The sequence below is a fragment of the Crocuta crocuta genome, unplaced genomic scaffold (assembly GCF_008692635.1).
Source record: "Crocuta crocuta isolate KB4526 unplaced genomic scaffold, BGI_CrCroc_1.0 scaffold17, whole genome shotgun sequence".
In the NCBI taxonomy this organism is placed as follows: Eukaryota; Metazoa; Chordata; class Mammalia; order Carnivora; family Hyaenidae; genus Crocuta; species Crocuta crocuta.
The window spans coordinates 3,363,992-3,382,411 of NW_027532041.1; the positions used below are offsets into that span (position 1 = coordinate 3,363,992).

General features: G+C 39.8%; 1 protein-coding gene across 3 annotated transcripts in view; it reads right to left on the reverse strand.

Annotated features, from left to right (window-relative positions):
• Positions 1-3,711: 3,711 nt before the first annotated feature.
• DNAJC6 (DnaJ heat shock protein family (Hsp40) member C6) overlaps positions 3,712-18,420 on the reverse strand; it is a 134,784-nt gene continuing 120,075 nt past the window's right edge. For all 3 annotated transcript variants that reach the window (XM_077776358.1, XM_077776360.1, XM_077776359.1), the window contains exons 15-19: positions 16,629-16,748; positions 10,587-10,850; positions 8,002-8,144; positions 6,311-6,487; positions 3,712-5,617 (exon numbers count right to left, since the gene is read on the reverse strand). In XM_077776358.1, the coding sequence (XP_077632484.1) occupies positions 5,516-5,617; positions 6,311-6,487; positions 8,002-8,144; positions 10,587-10,850; positions 16,629-16,748 (806 nt within the window). In that variant the 3' untranslated portion in view covers positions 3,712-5,515. The remainder of the gene's footprint in view (positions 5,618-6,310; positions 6,488-8,001; positions 8,145-10,586; positions 10,851-16,628; positions 16,749-18,420) is intronic.

Genomic DNA, 18,420 nt, shown 5'->3' on the forward strand with positions numbered 1-18,420 from the left:
AGCATCAAATTCCACAGATTAAGGGTTTAGTCCTACAAGATCCCGCACCCCTCACTTTCTGACACCGGGCACAAACCCAGGTTGTTGCCTATACTTCTGACCCACACTGGACTCGACACACCAGGTGTAAGTCCAAGTTCTTATAATAAACCAGTGATCTAGTAAGCAAAATGTTTCTTTGAGTTTTGTGAGCTGATCTAGCAAATTAATCAAACATGAGGAGGAGGTCCTGGGCCAGTCCATCAGAAGTACAGGTAGTAACTTGGATTACCAAATGGGAGAGAGGGATAGGGCAAGGTGTGGGGAGAGGCCACTGAGCTTCCAAGCCCTCTCTAGGTGTGTCCCTCTGCCCACATCTCCAGGTGTTCACCAATGGGAAACTCTGAACCCTGGCCTTTTGGGTTTTCATGGAGCCTTCATTACATAGGCACAATGGGTTAAATCATTGGCCATTGGCGACTGAGTCAACCTCTGGTCCCTCTCTCCTCCCCAGAGGTCATGGGGTAGGACTGAAAGTACCAACCCTCGAAAAATGTGGTTAGCTCCATTGGCAACCAGCCCTGATCCTTAGGCGCTTTCCAAACCTAATGAAAGAAATCTTTATCACTCTCTACATTTCNTGTGGATGAAGACCAAATTTTATATATATATAATTATACATTTATATGTATAAATATACATATAATAAATTACATATAAAAATAAATATATGTAGTTATGTATTATATATATAATATTTGACCAAATATTTTGGTCATCTCAATAACCATATATACTTCTTATAAATCACAACATCACAGTTGCCAACATGGTTCCTGCCCATACCATCTGTCTATTCCAGTTTACTAACCACTCTGAAGAGAAAGCATCTTTCCAGAGGCTCTAAACGTCTCCTGAGAAAATCTGTTTTCCTTCTGACAGATGTTGCACTGAAAAATTGTTCTTCCACTTACCCATTCCATGTTTCCTCAAGAATAAGAGTCACCAAACAAGTAAAACCTTAGAAGCTGAAACCTACCTGATTCAGATGTATAAGATCCATGTCCTCTGCCATGCTGCCTAGGACTTCAGCGAACTACTTTAAATTGTTATATTCTCTCTTTACATTCAATTCTCTCACACTATGAGCTAGGTTATATTATCTCCATTTTACAGATGGGGAAACTGAGGTTCAAGTAGTAACTAGTGAGTAGAGAAGCTGGGATAAAACTCAAAACCATTCAACTCTAAAGTCAGTGCTTGTACTACTGCTCCATAGGAATCTGCTGTAGTAATTAGAAAAACAGCAAACTCTTATGATTAACAGGGAAATCAAATCCATTTGTTAATTTTTATTTTCCCTTACATTTCTATTAGTATCTTGCATACAATTTACACAAAATATTGGTTGAACTAACAGGTAAGTTCACCATCCATAGTGCCATCTCTCCCTAGCCTACAGAAAACATCTAGCCTCAAACCCCAGCTCTGGGTAAATGTCTCCATGCTTCCATTTCCTGAGGTGGGATTTGCAAAGCCTGCCTCCCAGAGTTTTTTGAGAATTAAATGAGAAAGCAAATATAGCTAAAAGCACCTACAGCAGTGCCTGCCAGATAGATGCAGTGGCATTATATCCGCACTGGGATAGGTTCTCAAATCAGTGCTTAAGTTAAATCCAAGGGTGATACTACTATTGAAATTAGTCAATGTTAGTTTCCCTTCCTAACTCTCAACCACTACTTCCCTTTTTCACGCAGCCATTTCCTTTAAAAACCTACAATTCAAATCGCTGCCATTTTAGGGAGACAGAACTCTATCATTCTAAGAATATAGAAATAAGGGCCAAGGCACAAGATTCTTTTGATGCTTTTTTTCTATCTGGGTTACTCCCTACAACCAACCAGAGGTTTTGCTGTAATTCCAGTGCCAATCCTGATCTGTAATGACATACTTTGTTCTATAGATCAGTAACAATAACTACTATTTAATTAGTACTCACTTGATAGAAGTTTATATACAGTTTCTAATGCCTTCATTGCAGGGCTGCTATCAATATCTCTATTATACAGGTCATAAGATTAAGTCTTAGTTTAAGAAAGTTATTGAATATGACAGTCCTAAAGTAAAAAAAACAAAAACAAAAACAGGATTTAAATGTAGTTTTCTGGTCTCAAACCAATATGGTACCATTATGCCAAACCAAGGTTTATCTTTAGAACAAACAAAACCTATTTCCTTGACTTAAATTTCCCCACAGGTGTTTCCAGTAGGGAAACTGTCCTGTTGCTGTGATAAAGGTTTCTGGAATTGTGTTCAGTCCTTACACAACGGTGTCTCATCAGTGGCATTAGGATCCGACTTGAACATTCCTCCAGACAGAGACAGTACAAGGATGATTCAAATGTGTTTCTGATTTGCAGCACGTGCTTCCAGATGAACATGCCGCTTCTATCCTTAAAGAGCTACAATACAGTTGACCCTTGAACAACACAGGTTTGAACTGTACAGGTCCATTTATACATGGATGTTTTTCAGTAAATACAATATAGTATGGTAAATGTATTTTCTCTTCCTTATGATTTTCTTAACATTTTCTTTTCTCTAGCTTATTTTACTGAATATAATATTCTCAAATACAGAACAGTATACATTATACTGTATACATTATATATATATATATATATATACACACATGTATATGTGTCAGTTAACTCTATGTTATCATGTATATGAAGTCAATCGACTTAATGTTATCATTGAGGCTCCAAGTCAACGGAGGCTATTACTAGTTAAGCTTTTGGAGAATCAAAAGTTATACACGGATTTTTTTACTACATGTGGGGTCAGAAACCCTAATCCCTGCATTTTTCAAAGGTCAGTTATGTTTTTCAATGACAAAGTCCCAGACTCCCAAGGTCAATCCCTTTGCCTCAGCATACAAATGCAGCTTTGAAAATTCATTAATATTCTATCTAGGAGACCAGGATATGTATGCCAATTCATTTAGAAACACAGTGTTTATGTAGCATGATCGTGTGTGTGTGTGTGTGTGTGTGTGTGTGTGTGTGTAGGGGAAAGGGTGGTACTGGATGTGGTTAAAGTATAAATCCAGAAATCCAGTCAGATTACATTTTGGCACAAAAGTATTAAATGCTTTCATGTCCTTATCCTGCTAATTGTCTTAAAAGCAAATCATGTCAGAAGGTATAACTCAAACCTGTCATTATATTCCTACAAGTACAAAAATAACATAGGTATCTACAAGTATTTTTAAGCCTTTTAATATACATTACAAATATTTTAGACCAATCACATTTTGTCATGTGTAACATATTTACAAAACAAAAGATATATTACAATAACATGAATGAAAACAGTGAATCTGATCAACGACAAGCTTTGTCACAACCAGATATTTAAAAGGAATGCAAAAGTCTGTTGGTGTGCATATGTTAAGAGTTTTGAGATAAATAAGGGCCCAGAATTATAATGTATCTGGAAAAGAGATGAGGGAAATCCCAAATTTAATAAGTTAGGTAAGATTCTTTCTCAATGCTAATTACATAATGTTTAATGATGTTTTAAACTGTGAACATTGATGAATTATCCAAACATGATACAAAGCTAATAGAGTTCTATCATTTCAAAATGTACGTGACATTCACATAATATCCTTTTAATTATTATCATTATATACTGGAGTTCACACAATATCTACAAATGTGAATGAGGAAAAAAAAAAAAGACCAGGTCACAGCAACATGTCTCACATTCCAATTTTAAATAAGACAAGCACATACTGGTTCAAACATTATTTCATAATACGTTAATAAATAACACCTAGTTTGTATGATTACCTTGACGGCTTACAGCTGTTTATTTAAAAGGAGAACATTTTCTGCGAGTTTCACATTGTCAGTAAAAGGTAAAATAAATAATAAATACTGGTAACAAAAAAAAGGAAAGGGAGGAAGAGAAAGAAAGAAAGCAGGCAAGCAAGAAAAAAAAGAGAGAGAGAGAGTTAGTTCTATACAGAACATAAAGTATTTTTGACATGCTGCTTTTCTGGTACAGTTTGCCACAAGAAAATTAAAATAGGAACAAAAAATGATTGTCTTTTAAAAACAAACAACTTTTGAAAGCTTTTCACCATATTGAGCATGAACCTTTTAAGATTAGCATGGAAATCTTTCTTCCCATCTGCTTTGCATATATATATACTATGCACATCGGGGATTTGCACACCACAAGAGACCCCTGTCAAGTCACAGGATAGCAACTGCTGACCCCTCAAAATGAGAAACAGCCAAAACACTGAACTGCAACCCAACCAGTGTGAAGTCTGCAAAGGTTTCATTCTTACTTTGCTTTCACAGATGTCCCTGCATGAATGTTGTTCCTGTGGCCCCCCTACTACTTTTAAAACACTAACCCCCACTGGAATAATCCAAGGGATCCAGTTTCAACAGGTGGGGAGGGGAACATGATTCCTCCAAGTAAATCCTGACCTGCCATCTGACTCGGTCCGATCCGAAGGTGAGCACAGCTCTCCCGCCCCAACTGCACCTGTCTTGTCACTGGTGTTGTGTCGTTTTCTACTCTCTTACCACAACCACTCACAAAACCAGAGGACAGGGACTCCTTACTAGACACTGGTCCTGATACATTGTGATGTGCTTTACAACCTGTTTCCAGCTAAGGACATTTCCTTGGCGAAGCAAAAGGAAGAGCATGAAGCCTTATGACAAAATGATAAGTTTCTTTCAAATCAAGTTTAGAGTTGAAGTTACGTCATTAAGACATTTTCTTTAAGCAACTATAGTTTTCTAGAGAGAGGAAGGTAGCAGCCCAACTTTCTGACCAGGAACAAAGATTTCTCTCTCCACAGAGTCCCTGTTTTCTTTAGTCGGCATTTGCACTAATATTTAGCTTATCCAGGAAGAGTTGGCAATCACTGGATTGTAATACAATCACTTCCCAAAATTTATGTCAGTTAGCCCTCTTGACCCAAAGAAGTATACAGTATTATGCTAAAGACCACTGTAAATTTCCATAAAAATAAAATACTTGGTGGTTGTGTTCCTAGAGTCTATGTAAAGCCATGGTTTTAATGACATCTTTCCAAGAAAATCTAAAATCCATTAGTTAAAATCCACCATATACTCCTATTATCATAGCTTTTGCTCATTAATCCTATTCTCAGACAATAAGATGAGTGTTACGCCTTTGGTGGCCTCTGTTTTCCATTTCCCCACAAAATGCTGAGTCTGCTCCCCAAAGGGCAGGCTGGAATGTAGGAACTCCACAAGATCCTCTGACTAAAAGTTCCTTCCCTGCTTTGGACCTTTGATGGTAGGGACTTGAGGAAACAAACATCCACATTCTTTATCAGTGAGTAATTAATTCATGAGTAATTTAATAGTTTAGTACTGGATACATGTTACTGGAGTTTTTGGTTCACCTGTGAAAACTTCAGAATTGTGACACACACTAAGCATTAGCACAGGTCTGCAGCAGAGATGGAAAAGCTCATAAACTAATACAAGGGCTTTTGACCTTGATTTTCAAACTCAGACCAGGCATCATTGAGCTCCATAAAAATCATCTTTGCATATTGTTCATAGGGTTGCCCAGTAGCCTGTAAAAAAAGAAAAAAAACCCAGCAAAACACATTAGATACTACAGACCAAATTTTATTTGTATTAAAATTTTCACTGCTAATATGTGGACTCTAAGTAATTGAAATGTTTTTCTATTAGGCAATTTCTCATTTTATAGCTCATTCTATGTGATCCTAATTACTATAACCCCCCAAAGCGCTCTCCCCTTAGAAATTCACACCTGGTGGGGTGCCTGAATGGCTCAGTCTGTTAAGCATCCAACTCTTGGTTTCGCCTCAAGTCATGACCTCACTGTTCTGAGATCAAGCTCCATCTTCATTGAGCTCTGTGCCAACATCATGGAGCATACCTGGGATTCTCTCTCTCTCCCTCTCTCTCTGACACTTCCTCACTCATGTGCATGCATTCATTCTCTCTCCCTCTCTCTCTCTCAAATAAATAAACTTTATTTTAAATTTTGAAAAAAAAAATAGTGGTAAATCATACACCTAGGAAAGCCCTCCCATTCCATTATTGTAATACACAGTTTAATTTCTTCTCTTGCTTTATAAAGTATAACTATTTGTTTAAATAGTTGACATTAGCCCATGGACGTTATCACTTAAATGGCCTAACAACCAGAAAGTTGAGAGTATAATGTTTCAATACATGGTCATAAGCTAACAGAATAGGGAGCAGAGAAGCGCTCTGCCAGGGCGGGTCATACTCACTTTATCTGGGTGCACCACCAACACAGCCTTCCTGTACACCTTCTTCACCTGCTCTGGTGTCACCAGGTCGGCCATGCCAACCGGTTTCCACTTGGTCTCCCCAGCCCACAGCACAGTGTGCATCGTGGACAGAAGAGCTCTGATATTTCTCTCTTTGCCTTCAATCCATTCCAGAATCTGTAAACACAGAGGGAATTAGGAAATTCAGATGTTTTCAAGTCCCTAAGGTCTCCACCTAGACCCAACAACATTCATCACTTGGGGCTCTGTGTGTGCCCCCAGCTGGTACCTCTACCTATGATACTTTCCTACCTCCATCTCCTACCTTGTCTTTCCGGTTAACCCTTCATCATCCTTTAACACCCTGCTAGGGAATTTTGTACCATCTGACTTTAGAGCTTGAATTCTTTCCTTTCCACCCCACCCCAGAGCTAATCTCATTCCTAAAGCACGAACTCCAAGGGGGGGACACACCATGTCTTATTTTGGCCTCTGCTATCTGCCTCTGTCTGGTATAGCATCTGACACACAGACACTAAATAAATATCCCTGGACGGGGGAATTTCTCTGGGCTAATCCCTTAAATGTGTTTCTATCTTAATATGTGCTACATTTTCTCAAAACTACCTGTGTGTCTGTTTTTCCCTGCCATTAGGCAGAGCTGTTTGAGAAAAGTACTGTTTCTTAAACAAAATTGTAACGCAGGAGACAGCACGACTGCTTCAAAGTACAGCTTACAAAAAAACCCCTCAAAAACTGTTAAATGAATTAATCCAAGTAGTAATGTCAATGTTCATAGTTTGAATCTTCTCAGGTTGCACAAATGAAGTGATTAAGTTGAAGGCTTTGTAAGAACACACCAGCATTTAGCACGTAGTAGGAGCTCAGTGGGGATATGTTGGTGAATGAATGGCTTAGCCAAGGTTAATAATGGCTACACTCCCAAGCAACTAAATATCCTGTACCAACTAAATAACTGAGCATCGTTTAAAAGACATAAACTATTTTCTTCCATAGAAAAAACTGTCAGAGTTTGCCTAGTGAACAAGTGTTATGGAAATGCAGCACAGAGCTTTGGAAGAAACAGAAAGTCTCCGTGGTGTTACATGACGTAAAAAGCAAATGCAAACCAAAGATCCTATATTGTACTCAAAGAGTATCTGAGAATCTGTGTATCCTTCACAAATGTTCAAATCTGTCTGGAAATACGTTACATTTTTTCAAAATGTGTAAGATGGACTGGCTGTGCTAGTCCTGGTTTTGGAGACCCTTTAATGCGGTAACAGATTAAACCCCCATCTCCCAGTTTGTTCTAGTGTCAGCACATTTAGTATTTTGTCACATAGGAATTCAACCTCTCCATCTGTGAAGAACATTCCAACTCTCTTGATCTTTACAAACCTTTCCACTACCTCACACAATTCATCCACATAATAAATGACCCTTTTGTTTTCAAACTACATTGGGAGTAGCTGGTTGGCAATTGTTTTAAATGGGGAAATATTCTTTTTCCACAAATCCAATCTTACCCAGCTAGAGTCAAAACAGATAAAAGTAGAACTGTTCTGGCTGGAAGTGAAGGGAGGCAGTGAGGAAGCTGAGAACCAGGAACACTGATGGCTCCATACCCATGACCTTGTCACATGACTTCGTCACACAGAATAATCACACTGGAGCAGGAACTCACTCACCTTTAATTTCTCAGGATCCATTTCCTTAGCCATTTCCTCCTTTCTCATCTCAGCTATTGTTCGAGGCCCCTTTTTATCTTTGTGTGCATTGAAACCTTGGCCAGAAAGTAGGTCTTCAAAGTCAGCTGCTTTTTGTTTCCCTTCTGCAATATAATTTTTTTAAAAAAATCATTATAGTTTCTACTCTTAAACATAAAATCATATCACCTCATAACACTTAGAGTCTTCAAGGTGCCTTCACATGTATTAATCCTATTATATTTAGCTTGATGAGTAGGGTATGAGGCTGTAATGCCCATTTGACAGCTGAGGAAAGTGAGGTCTGGAGAACCTAAGAGATGTGTCCAGAATCATATACCATATCCATGGCAAAGCTAGGGCTCAAGGCTGGATTGTTACAGTAAATCCCACTCCATAACACTGTTTCCACCATATCCGTTTTATATCTGAGGATACTCATGAGGCACCCTCATCCTCCCACCCCACTGATACAACTAGTTAGTATCAGTGATGGGACTAACACTGGGTTTGGGTACTTGAAGTCCACGGATGCCACCGCTTTCCTGCCCATGCCCAGTTTTAGTTCTGCCCGCTGACAGTTCTAGCCCATCATGGCGCTCTTTTTCTCCAAGTCTGGTTGTGACCTCACAGTCTTTCTCGATGTTTGGAGACACAGCCTAGCTTGATGGCAAAGAGCAAAGTCTCTGCAGCCAGACTCCCCAGGCTTGAATTATAACTCAGCTGCTTACTGGCAGTGGGACCTTGGGGTAAGTTACTTATTATCTGCCTGCCTCAATTTCCTCATCTGTAAAACAGGGATGGTGTTAACAATGCTACTTATCTCACAGGGTTGTTGTGAGAACTGAGAAGTTAACATTTTTGAGTGTTTAGAATAGCGCCTGACTATGTAAATGTTTATTAAATTATAACAGAACCAAAGCAAAGTAGTCCATGCTGTCAGTCAATGACCATCAACCAAAGTTGCCATCTGCATTGAAAGCCATTTGCCATCTCTATACTATAAGACATTCTGAACACACATCCACACATGCACACACTAAATGGGATTTGGTCTGTCTTGTTCCCTGCTATAATTCCCAATGTTTTCTATACTTAAGATGCTCCATAAATATCTGCCGACTGCTGACAATCACCCTACATCTACTCAAAATAAAAATAGAGGGGGAGGGGTGCCTGAGTGGCTTCGTCAGTTAGGCATCCGACTTTGGCTCAGGTCACAATCTCATGGTTTGTGAGTTTGAGTCCGGCATCAGGCTCTGTGTTGACAGCTTGGAGCCTGGAGCCAGCTTCCGATTCTGTGTCTCCCTTTCTCTCTGCCCCTCCTCCACTCATGATCCATCTTTCTCTGTCTCAAAATTTTTTTTAATAGAGAGGGAGTCACAAGACTCTATGGAACTGTCCAAGCAATCCTCATTACAAACCAAAGAACAAACGTGATGTATATATTCACAGCAAAAGAATCCCTGTCATGTTATTATTTTGTGAATATACCTGTGTCATAACAAGTAGAGTGTGGCAATTAAGAGAAGGGGTTCTAGAGCCGAATTGCCTGGGTTCAAATCTTGGTTCTGTCACAAGCTGTATGGGCTTAAGAAATTACTTCATTTATCTCTGTCACAGATTCTTCATCTACAACATGGAGTTGGTTTTGAAGATTATATGAAATAATGCATGAAACTGCCTCAAATAGCACCTGGTATATAATAAGCACTCAACATTAGCTACAGTTACTAGAAAAAGCAGAATTTCCTTTTCCGTGTTCTACCTAGAGAAAGGCCTGTTTCCTTACCATGTCCTTATACACTTAGGTCTTGAGTAAAACCAAATCAGTTGAGATGTAAAATATAACAGGCCTTTTGACAAACTCAAATTTAACCATCCCTGCTACTCAATATACATTATATTTTTACTCATACCCAGGAATCCCATTAAAAAAAAAAAAGGAAAGAAAGAAACCTATCCGAGTACCCTCTAGCCTTAGCTGTTGGCCCATTTTGTGTTCTTTTAACTTTCTTCTCAGAAGAGAGGGGAAAAACCATATAAGAAACCCAATGATCTCAGAAATATCCACCAACCAGAGCATAAGCAAGATAAATGTCCAAGACATACACCCTCCTCTAATGAGGATCCAAGGGCAAATGTGAACAGAGTGCTTGCAAGGTCCCCAACCTTTCTCTTCTACCCCCTCTTCCAAAGGAATAACAGCTTCAAGATCCAGCCACCCCACCACTCATACCCATTCAGTATTTGTTTAGTGCCTACTGCATGCCAAACCCTAAGCTAGGTGCTAATGATCACATGACACCACCTCTGCTCTCCATCAGGGGTAGGTGTGGAAAGACACAAGTGCACTAGCAGCCACAAAAGGGTGTGATGAGTGTCAAGAGCATGGTAAACCCAGGTGCTTCAGGCACAGAGTGGGAGGGAGGGATCCTGTGGTGTCTCTACAACTAAAGATGGACTCAGAAAATACTGGAATTGTTTTCTATCTCCTTCTTCAGACATACATACAGGCAGTATAACACAGGCTGCCCTATAGTCAGACTACACGCCATCACCCTTACCCAAGTTAGCTGATCCTTTCCCACGTTCATTCTGCCCCCCAGGCATGGCCGAGAAGCTCACATTGTAGTTGGGTCGGTTCTGGGGAGAGGAGTGAGGCATGCTGGGCTGTGGCTTAGACTGTGTCTGCTGCCAGTTGTAGCCCCCTCCCTGCTGCCACCCTCCACCCATGGGCTGCGGAGATGCCTTCTGCGGCGAGCTGAGAGGTGGAAATCCTCCACCCAGTCCAGTTGGTGTGGTGGGTTTGCTGGCAAATGAAGAACTTCCTATGGAAACAAGAAGAAAGAGAGGAACGCTATTTTGAGTAGCTTCTAATTTTTATGTCATGAGTTATTGTTTTCAGTGATTTCAGTGGAAATCACCTTGACTGATAGCTCAATTAATCTTCCTAATAGTTAAAGGAATTACAGGCATATATTTCCTTTAACCACAGTGATGTTTTTCAGTATATATTAATAGCCCCATCTTTTTCTTCAGATAAACAAACTGCAGTTCAGAGCATTTGAGTGATTTTCTCCAAGTCACATAGCCAGCAATGGCAGAATTGGGACTTGAATTCAAGTTTTGGACTCCAAGCCAGAAGAGCCCTAGCTTTTCCCATTGTGCCATCTCTCCTCTCCTTCCCACCCTCTAAGAAACATTCTATTTCTCACTGGAATAAAAACTACTGAAGGGACAAGAAGAGAAAATAAAACAAAATACTTTCATTCATCAAAGTACTACTTAAACTTCAATGATCAGGATTAATCATTGTTTGCTATAAGTACAAACATGGTTAGTGCCTGAGAGTAAACAAAGATGTTTTGAAATTTCACAAGTAGGTTTCAATTTCACACTTCTTGCACTTTACTGTAGGAGTGCAAATGCAGCCAACACTATGAGAACTTTGAACTGGGCAAATGATCTTACTCGAGCTTTAAATAAAACGATTACTTTGTGTGCCAGGAATTTAAGTAGAATTCTGATTCCATAATCTCCTAAATTTTAAGCACTTACTGCATTCATGCTGGGCTGCTTACAAAATACAAAGACTAACGGTGTCTTGTGTTTAAAGAGGCAAAATGAGAAACCGAAATGTGATGATCTTTAAGAACCCTTTTGTGCAGTGCACCAAACCCAAAGTAACAGTAAAAATAAAATAACTAATATGCATGTACGAAATACTTTTCTTTACATTACTTCCTTCACTCAATACAACAGTCTTAGGGAGGCAGGCAGTACTATTGACCCCACTTTAAAAATGAGGAAATCCAAAGCTCAAAGAAGTTTCCTAGCTCACGATCACACAGCTAGTTAATGGAACGGAGTCTTCACTATCGGCATCCTTCCTCCAAAGGTCATGCTCATTTGCAGCACCCATAATCCCTAATTCCTCCCCAAGTCTCTTAGCCTATCACTACAATTTATCCCTTATTGTCTCTTTTTTCTAGAGATCTTTCCCTTTACTCTGATCTGGGACCCTTCCTTCTTTCACCACTGGGAATGGTGTATAATGGACACTGGTACTTGGAGTCAATCTGAGTTTGAGTCTCAGCTTTATCACCCATTCATCCACTCATACATTCCTTCCTTCACAAATTCATTCCTCAGTATTTACAGAGCATCTATGTGCCATACACTGTACTGGGTACTGGGAAGACAGCACTGGGAACATGGTCTCTGGAGAATCCTTGCTCTTCTGAAGCTCAGTGGAAAACTTCACCTCCTTGAGCCTCAATTTCATTCGTGAAACTAGAACTATATCTATATTACAGGTATGCCATAAGGACACAGAGGCTATATGAAGATATTTCAAAAACCCTGAACTAAGCAAGTTAAGAGACATTATATATTATAATATAATGCAAGTTCATATGCCCAGAATACACTGAAACATCATCAGGGTTCAATAAATACTTGGTAATAGGAAAAGGTGATGACAGAAGCTCTGAGGCTTCGCATTGTCCCTTGTTGGTGTGTAACTCAGCATGAGGCCTCTCTTCATGAGGACCTGAGTCCTCCTGCCAACAGCACATCAACATACACCTTAGGCTGGGAATTCATTCTGCACTGGAATTTCATTATACAGTCTAAGANATGTACATTATATATATTACATATATAAAGATATATGTACATAAATATGTACATTATATCTATTTTGTACATAATATATATAAATTAAATAAAATAAATATGGAAAAACCTAAACACTAAAAACAAAGGCTTCCTTATTCCCGTAACACTGCCATTTATTCATTCATTTATAAAACACTATCAAACATCCTTCACACGCTAGGCTGCAGACACGGTGGTGAAAAGGCAAATGTAGATCCTGCGCTCAAGGGGCTCATCAACATTGTAGGGCTTTCTGATGCCCACTCTTCCAGAATCTTCTCTGCCCGTGTTCAGAAATTTAATTTTTAATGCTACTGAAGCAGGGAACTGACAAAAATGCAAAGCAGCTGCTAAACCCAGAGGCCACTGCTATCCTCATTAAAAGCTACAGCAGTGGTTATCAGCCTGTGGTTGCGCATTACCATCACCTGGGGAGCTTTTAAAACTCCCTATATTCACGCCACCACCAGACCAATTAGATCAGAATGTCTATGAGAGGAGCTAAGGCACTGGTGTATGGAACAGAATTGTTCACTGTGAAAATACCTTTAGGAGAAGGACACTGTCTTTTGTCTTTTCTGAATTGCAGTTATCTAAGTTTAATTTTAATCCTCAAAGAAATGGCCTAGGTTTCAAAAATTCTGGCTTGTAGCCCCTGCTTATACACCTGTTCACCCTGTGGCTTTAGGAAAGTCACTTAACTTCCCTAAGTTATGTGACTTGAATTTAGGAAACCAGTTTTCCCAGCATCTGTAAGAATTATTATATTTCAAAAATGACAAAGAACTCCTGAACTCCTCCCAGCAGGCTGGTTATTGTAGTGATATGGAGTAGCTATTCTGAAATTATTTTTGTTGTGTGGCAGTTAATGTTGTTGAGATCCAGGGAAAAGGAAAATACGTATGTGGAATAGGGCAAGGCAAAGGAGCCTCTGTGGTATTGGATGGGATTATATGTCTAGTTATACCCACGCATCTCCTATCTCTATCTCCTGAAAGGCAGAGTGATGACTCCCACCCCAGTGCCAATGAACACACTTAGTGTACAGATCTTGGTTTCCAAATATCATTCTCCACAAAAAGGAATAAAGATTTCTCGGGGGAATGATTGATGATTCGAGGACTGGAGAACCAGCATTTTGTGACAAGCCTGGAACACCTTGTGCCATTAAAAGGAAGGATCTCAAAAAATGATGAACTTGAGTGAAAAGGACATAGAATCCAGGAAAAAAAGGGGGCATTTCACAAATGAAACCAAATCTGAGACATAAATATTAGAGAAAGTAATGACAGTAATGAATCAGAAAAGAATCCATTAGTCCATCCTGCTGAGATACAGAGGGCGAAAGAAAAGGAAATTTTTTTACAGTGCCAATTAATAGATGTAGAAAGAAGGGCAGAATCAGAAAAATCACAATTTTGCAACCATCATAGTAATAACTGCTTCAGGCAAGAATCATTAATGACTGCTAAAACCAGTAGCTAAATCAGATAGAGAATAGGATATTCTCAGATAGGATAGTCTCAAAGTATCTCCTCCAGATAGGATAGCTTCCTCACCAATTACAAATGGAAAAAATGATAACATTATGATAAAGAAAGCTGGCAGACACCCTCTTAGGGAAGCGATCAAAGTTAATATCAAACCCAAATTGAGACTTTCTCAACTGGCCTATATCCTTCAAGGATCAATGTCATGAAAGGCAAAAAAAAAAAAAAAAAAGGCAAAGGAACAATCCGGATTAAAGTTGTCTAACATAACACGACGTCTAAATGCAAGATGTGATGCTGGATTTCTAAAAGGAACTTTCTATAAAGATCACTTCTTCAGAGTGGCCTTTCCTAACCACCTGATACCTGAAATAATACCCCAGGCCATCTATCACTCACCATCCCTCTCTGCTTTTTTTTTTTTTTTTTCATAGCATTTAGCACAAGTCTCAGGAGTTCTAGCTCAGGAGTGAAAGCTAGACTTCATGGTGCTGAAAACCCATGACTTGGGAGTGTTACCTAATCACTTGTGGCCCAGTTTCCTCATCTACAAAATGAGGGTAACAGTCTCTACTTCCACAGATGACTGGGGGTGGAGCCTGTGTGGCTCAATTGGTTAAGCATCCAACTCCTGATTTTGGCTCAGGTCATGATCTCACAGTTCGTGAGTTCAAGCCCCACATCAGGCTTTGCACTGACAGCGAGGAATCTGCTTGGGATTCTCTCTCTCCCTCTCTCTCTGCCCTTCCCCCTCCCTTGTTCTCATGCACATGCTTTCTCTCTCTCTCTCAAAATAAATAAACTTAAAATGTTTTTTTTAAGGATTATTGGGGATAAGAGAGCCTGGGTGGCTCAGTTGGTTAGGTTTCTTACTTCAGTTCAGGTCATGATCTCATGGTTTGGCTTAGGTCATGATCTCATATTTCATGAGTTCAAGCTCCACACTGGGTTCTCTGTTGTCAACGCAGAGCCCACTTCAGAAACTTCTGTCCCCATCTCTCTCTGCCCCTCCCCCACTTGAGCGTGTGCGTGCGCTCTCTCTCTCTCTCTCTTTCTCTCTCTCTCTCTCTCTCTCAAAAACTAACATTTTTAAAAAGAGATCATTGGGGAGATTAAATGAAACATAGAACACTTAAGATAGGGCCTGGCACACAATAAAGCCCCAATAAACATTAACTGTTATTTTTTATTATTTGACACAAATTAATATATTTATTCACTTACTGTTTCATTCCTCTTCTAGCATATAAGCTTTAGGAAAACAGGAGTCTTGTTTTGGCTTTGTTTGTTTGCTTGCTTTTATTAAGACAATGTTAGCACAGAGAAGGCACTGAGTAGATAGGTGTGGAATGAATAAAAACATGAACAGTGAATAAGATTTTATTTGAAGTAGAATTTCACCTGATGTTATTATTTTAAAAGTTGAAACTTAAGAAAAAAGAGAAAGGGAAAGCAAAAAGAAGGAAAATGAGTTTAAGAGTTTTTAAAAGACAAAACAATTCTAAAGAGTGCATGATGGAAGGTTAAGATTCCTATACAATTATTGGCAAAAATGGAGTCATGCTCTCATTCCCTGCAGACAATTTAGCTCTAAATGCCTCAGAAAGGCTCTCTTGAGAACCCAACCTATCAACATGGCCAATTCAAAGCTCTGTGTAAGGGCTATTCCCACCCCTTTATTTAACTCTGCACTGCCCAGAGGAGAAAGGAAAAAGGAAGAAGAAAAGGTTTCATAATGTACTAATCCAACAAACTGTTCCTTGAAAAAAGGTTCCTTGGTGAGATAGTTTGAGAACTGTGCAAGCTGTATCCTTTTGGGGAACTTCACCATGAACAGTTATGCTCAGAAGTTTTTGCAATAATCAAAGTCCACTAAACTTAGCACTGCCAAAATCACTTGCTCACGGAATACTCAGCCTTCAACAACGATTAACATATGATGAAAAACACTTTGATAATTCTGTACAGAGTCTATCCCCTGTATGCAATTTTACAAACTGAGCAGAGAGCACTACAGTCAGTGGAGAGAAGAGGGATGCCAACTGTGAGGATCTCGGGGGGAACATCACAGGAAGGCCTGTGTGTGCACGGCTGGCCCTGTAGGGCACAAATCTATCTGACTGGCCTCTTCTCTCAGCATTTTCGTACACATTCATTACCTTTGCTGCAGCCAAACTCTGTTGTCAGGTACTCGTGGAAGTTCTGACCGTACTCATGTTACGAATCCAAAATTAGGCACTGGAGAAATGATTCATTAGGGGTTAGTTCCAGCCCAGTACTCGAGGCCTGTTTCCTTTTTTTTTTTTAAAAGCCAGTCTCAGGATTTAGAGTACTGCTTAGGGATACATACCAGGTCCCAGATAACAATACCAGCTTGTTGGAATACCAAAGATTTAGATGTGAGGCTTTGTAGCCATAAGTAAACATTCCTTATATCTCAAGCTTTTGAGTTCATACCTAGTGTCCCAAGGTCAGCAAAAGGATCCAGAGTCTGAGGTTTGTTTTGATGCGTGGGCGTGCCGTGCGAGGACCCTGTTGGGCTGCTGGCAGCTGACTTACTTCCCATTCCAAAGCTTCCTGAAAAGGAAATAAAATCATCGAAAATGAGTTAGCTGTCGAAGGCTGAATTCTGGGATTCAGAAATCCAGGGTTACTATTCAGTTTACCACTTAGGGGAAATTAGGACAGAGTTTGCAAAGATGTTACAAGTTGCTAGACGCTATCTCTCTCACCTAAGTGAGTAGTGGCCTGGAGCAGAGACAGGGAACAGAGAAGGCATATGTCATTTCCTAGCTATCCCTGTGAACTATTGCATCCAATGCTTACCTCTCGTATCACCTGACTCCATTCTTTCCTCTGTGATTTGGAGTCAGGCCTCGCTCTGAATTCTGGCTCTGTCACTTCCTAGCTGAGTAACTTTTGGCATGTTGCTTAACTTCTCTGGGCCTCAATATTTTCTCATTGGTTAATAAAGAATAGCAACGGCTTCAAAAAATTGCTGTTGTAAGCATATAGTGTGTGTGTGTGTGTGTGTGTGTGTGTGTGTGTGTGTGTATGAGTATGTGTGTTAACCCACACAGCAGTGGAAATACAATCACATAAGATAGCTCTCAAGAAATACTATACTAGCCATGAGAAAGAGAATTTATTTATTACAGACAAATTCAGTCCTAAAACAAATCCTGTGTTAAGAAAGAAGACTATTCAGGGACATCTGGGTGGCTCAGTTCATTGAGCGCCAACTTCGGCTTAGGTCATGATCTTGCAGTTCATGGGTTTGGGCCCTGCATCGGGCTCTCTGCTGACAGCTCAGAGCCTGAAGCCAGCTTTGGATTCTGTGTCTCCCTCTCTATCTGCCCCTCCCCCACTCATGCTCTGTCTCTCTCTCAAAAATACACGTAAAATTTTTTAAAAAAGAAAAGCCTATTCAGAATATTCAGTACCTACTCTATTCAGAAAATTTCATATGAGCTTTTTCACTTGTACAGGGGCGCCTGGGTGGCTCAGTTGGTTGAGCATCCAATTCTCAATTTTGGCTAGGTCATGATCCCAGGGTTGTGAGATTGAGCCCCTCATCAGGCTATACACTAAGTATGGAGCCTGCTTAAGATTCTCTCTCTTTGGGGCTCCTGGGTGGCTTAGTCGGTTGAGCGTCCGACTTTCGCTTGGGTCATGATCTCGTGGTCCGTGGGTTTGAGCCCCGCGTCGGGCTCTGTGCTGACTGCCAGCTCAGAGCCTGGAGCCTGTTTCAGTCTGTGACTCCCTCTCTCTCTGACCCTCCCCTGCTCACGCTGTCTCTCTCTCTCTCTCTCCTAGAAATAAATAAAACATTAAATACAAAAATTCTCTCTCTTTCTCCCTTTGACCCCTCAACCTCTCTCTTTCTCTCTCTCTAAAATAAAAGAGCTGTTTTTAAAAAAATGTATACAGCTATGTGGGACAAGAATTATAAGCCCTATTTTATGGATTTAAAAAACAGAGGTTCAGGCTAATAAAAAACCCAAGCACTGCTAAGTGGTTGAGTTAGCTGTATACTCAGATTTGTCTAATTCTATTGCCAAGACAGACATGCAGCAAATGAAACCAAGACTAGTTACAAATAATGTATAAAACACATCATGCCATCAAAGGCAATGTGAAAAGCTCCATGAGAATGTGAGTCTTTAGGAAATTGCATAAGTGAGCTATATAATACTCTTAAGTATTCATTACAGCCTTGGTAAAGGATTATGCTTTAGCAATTGGCTAA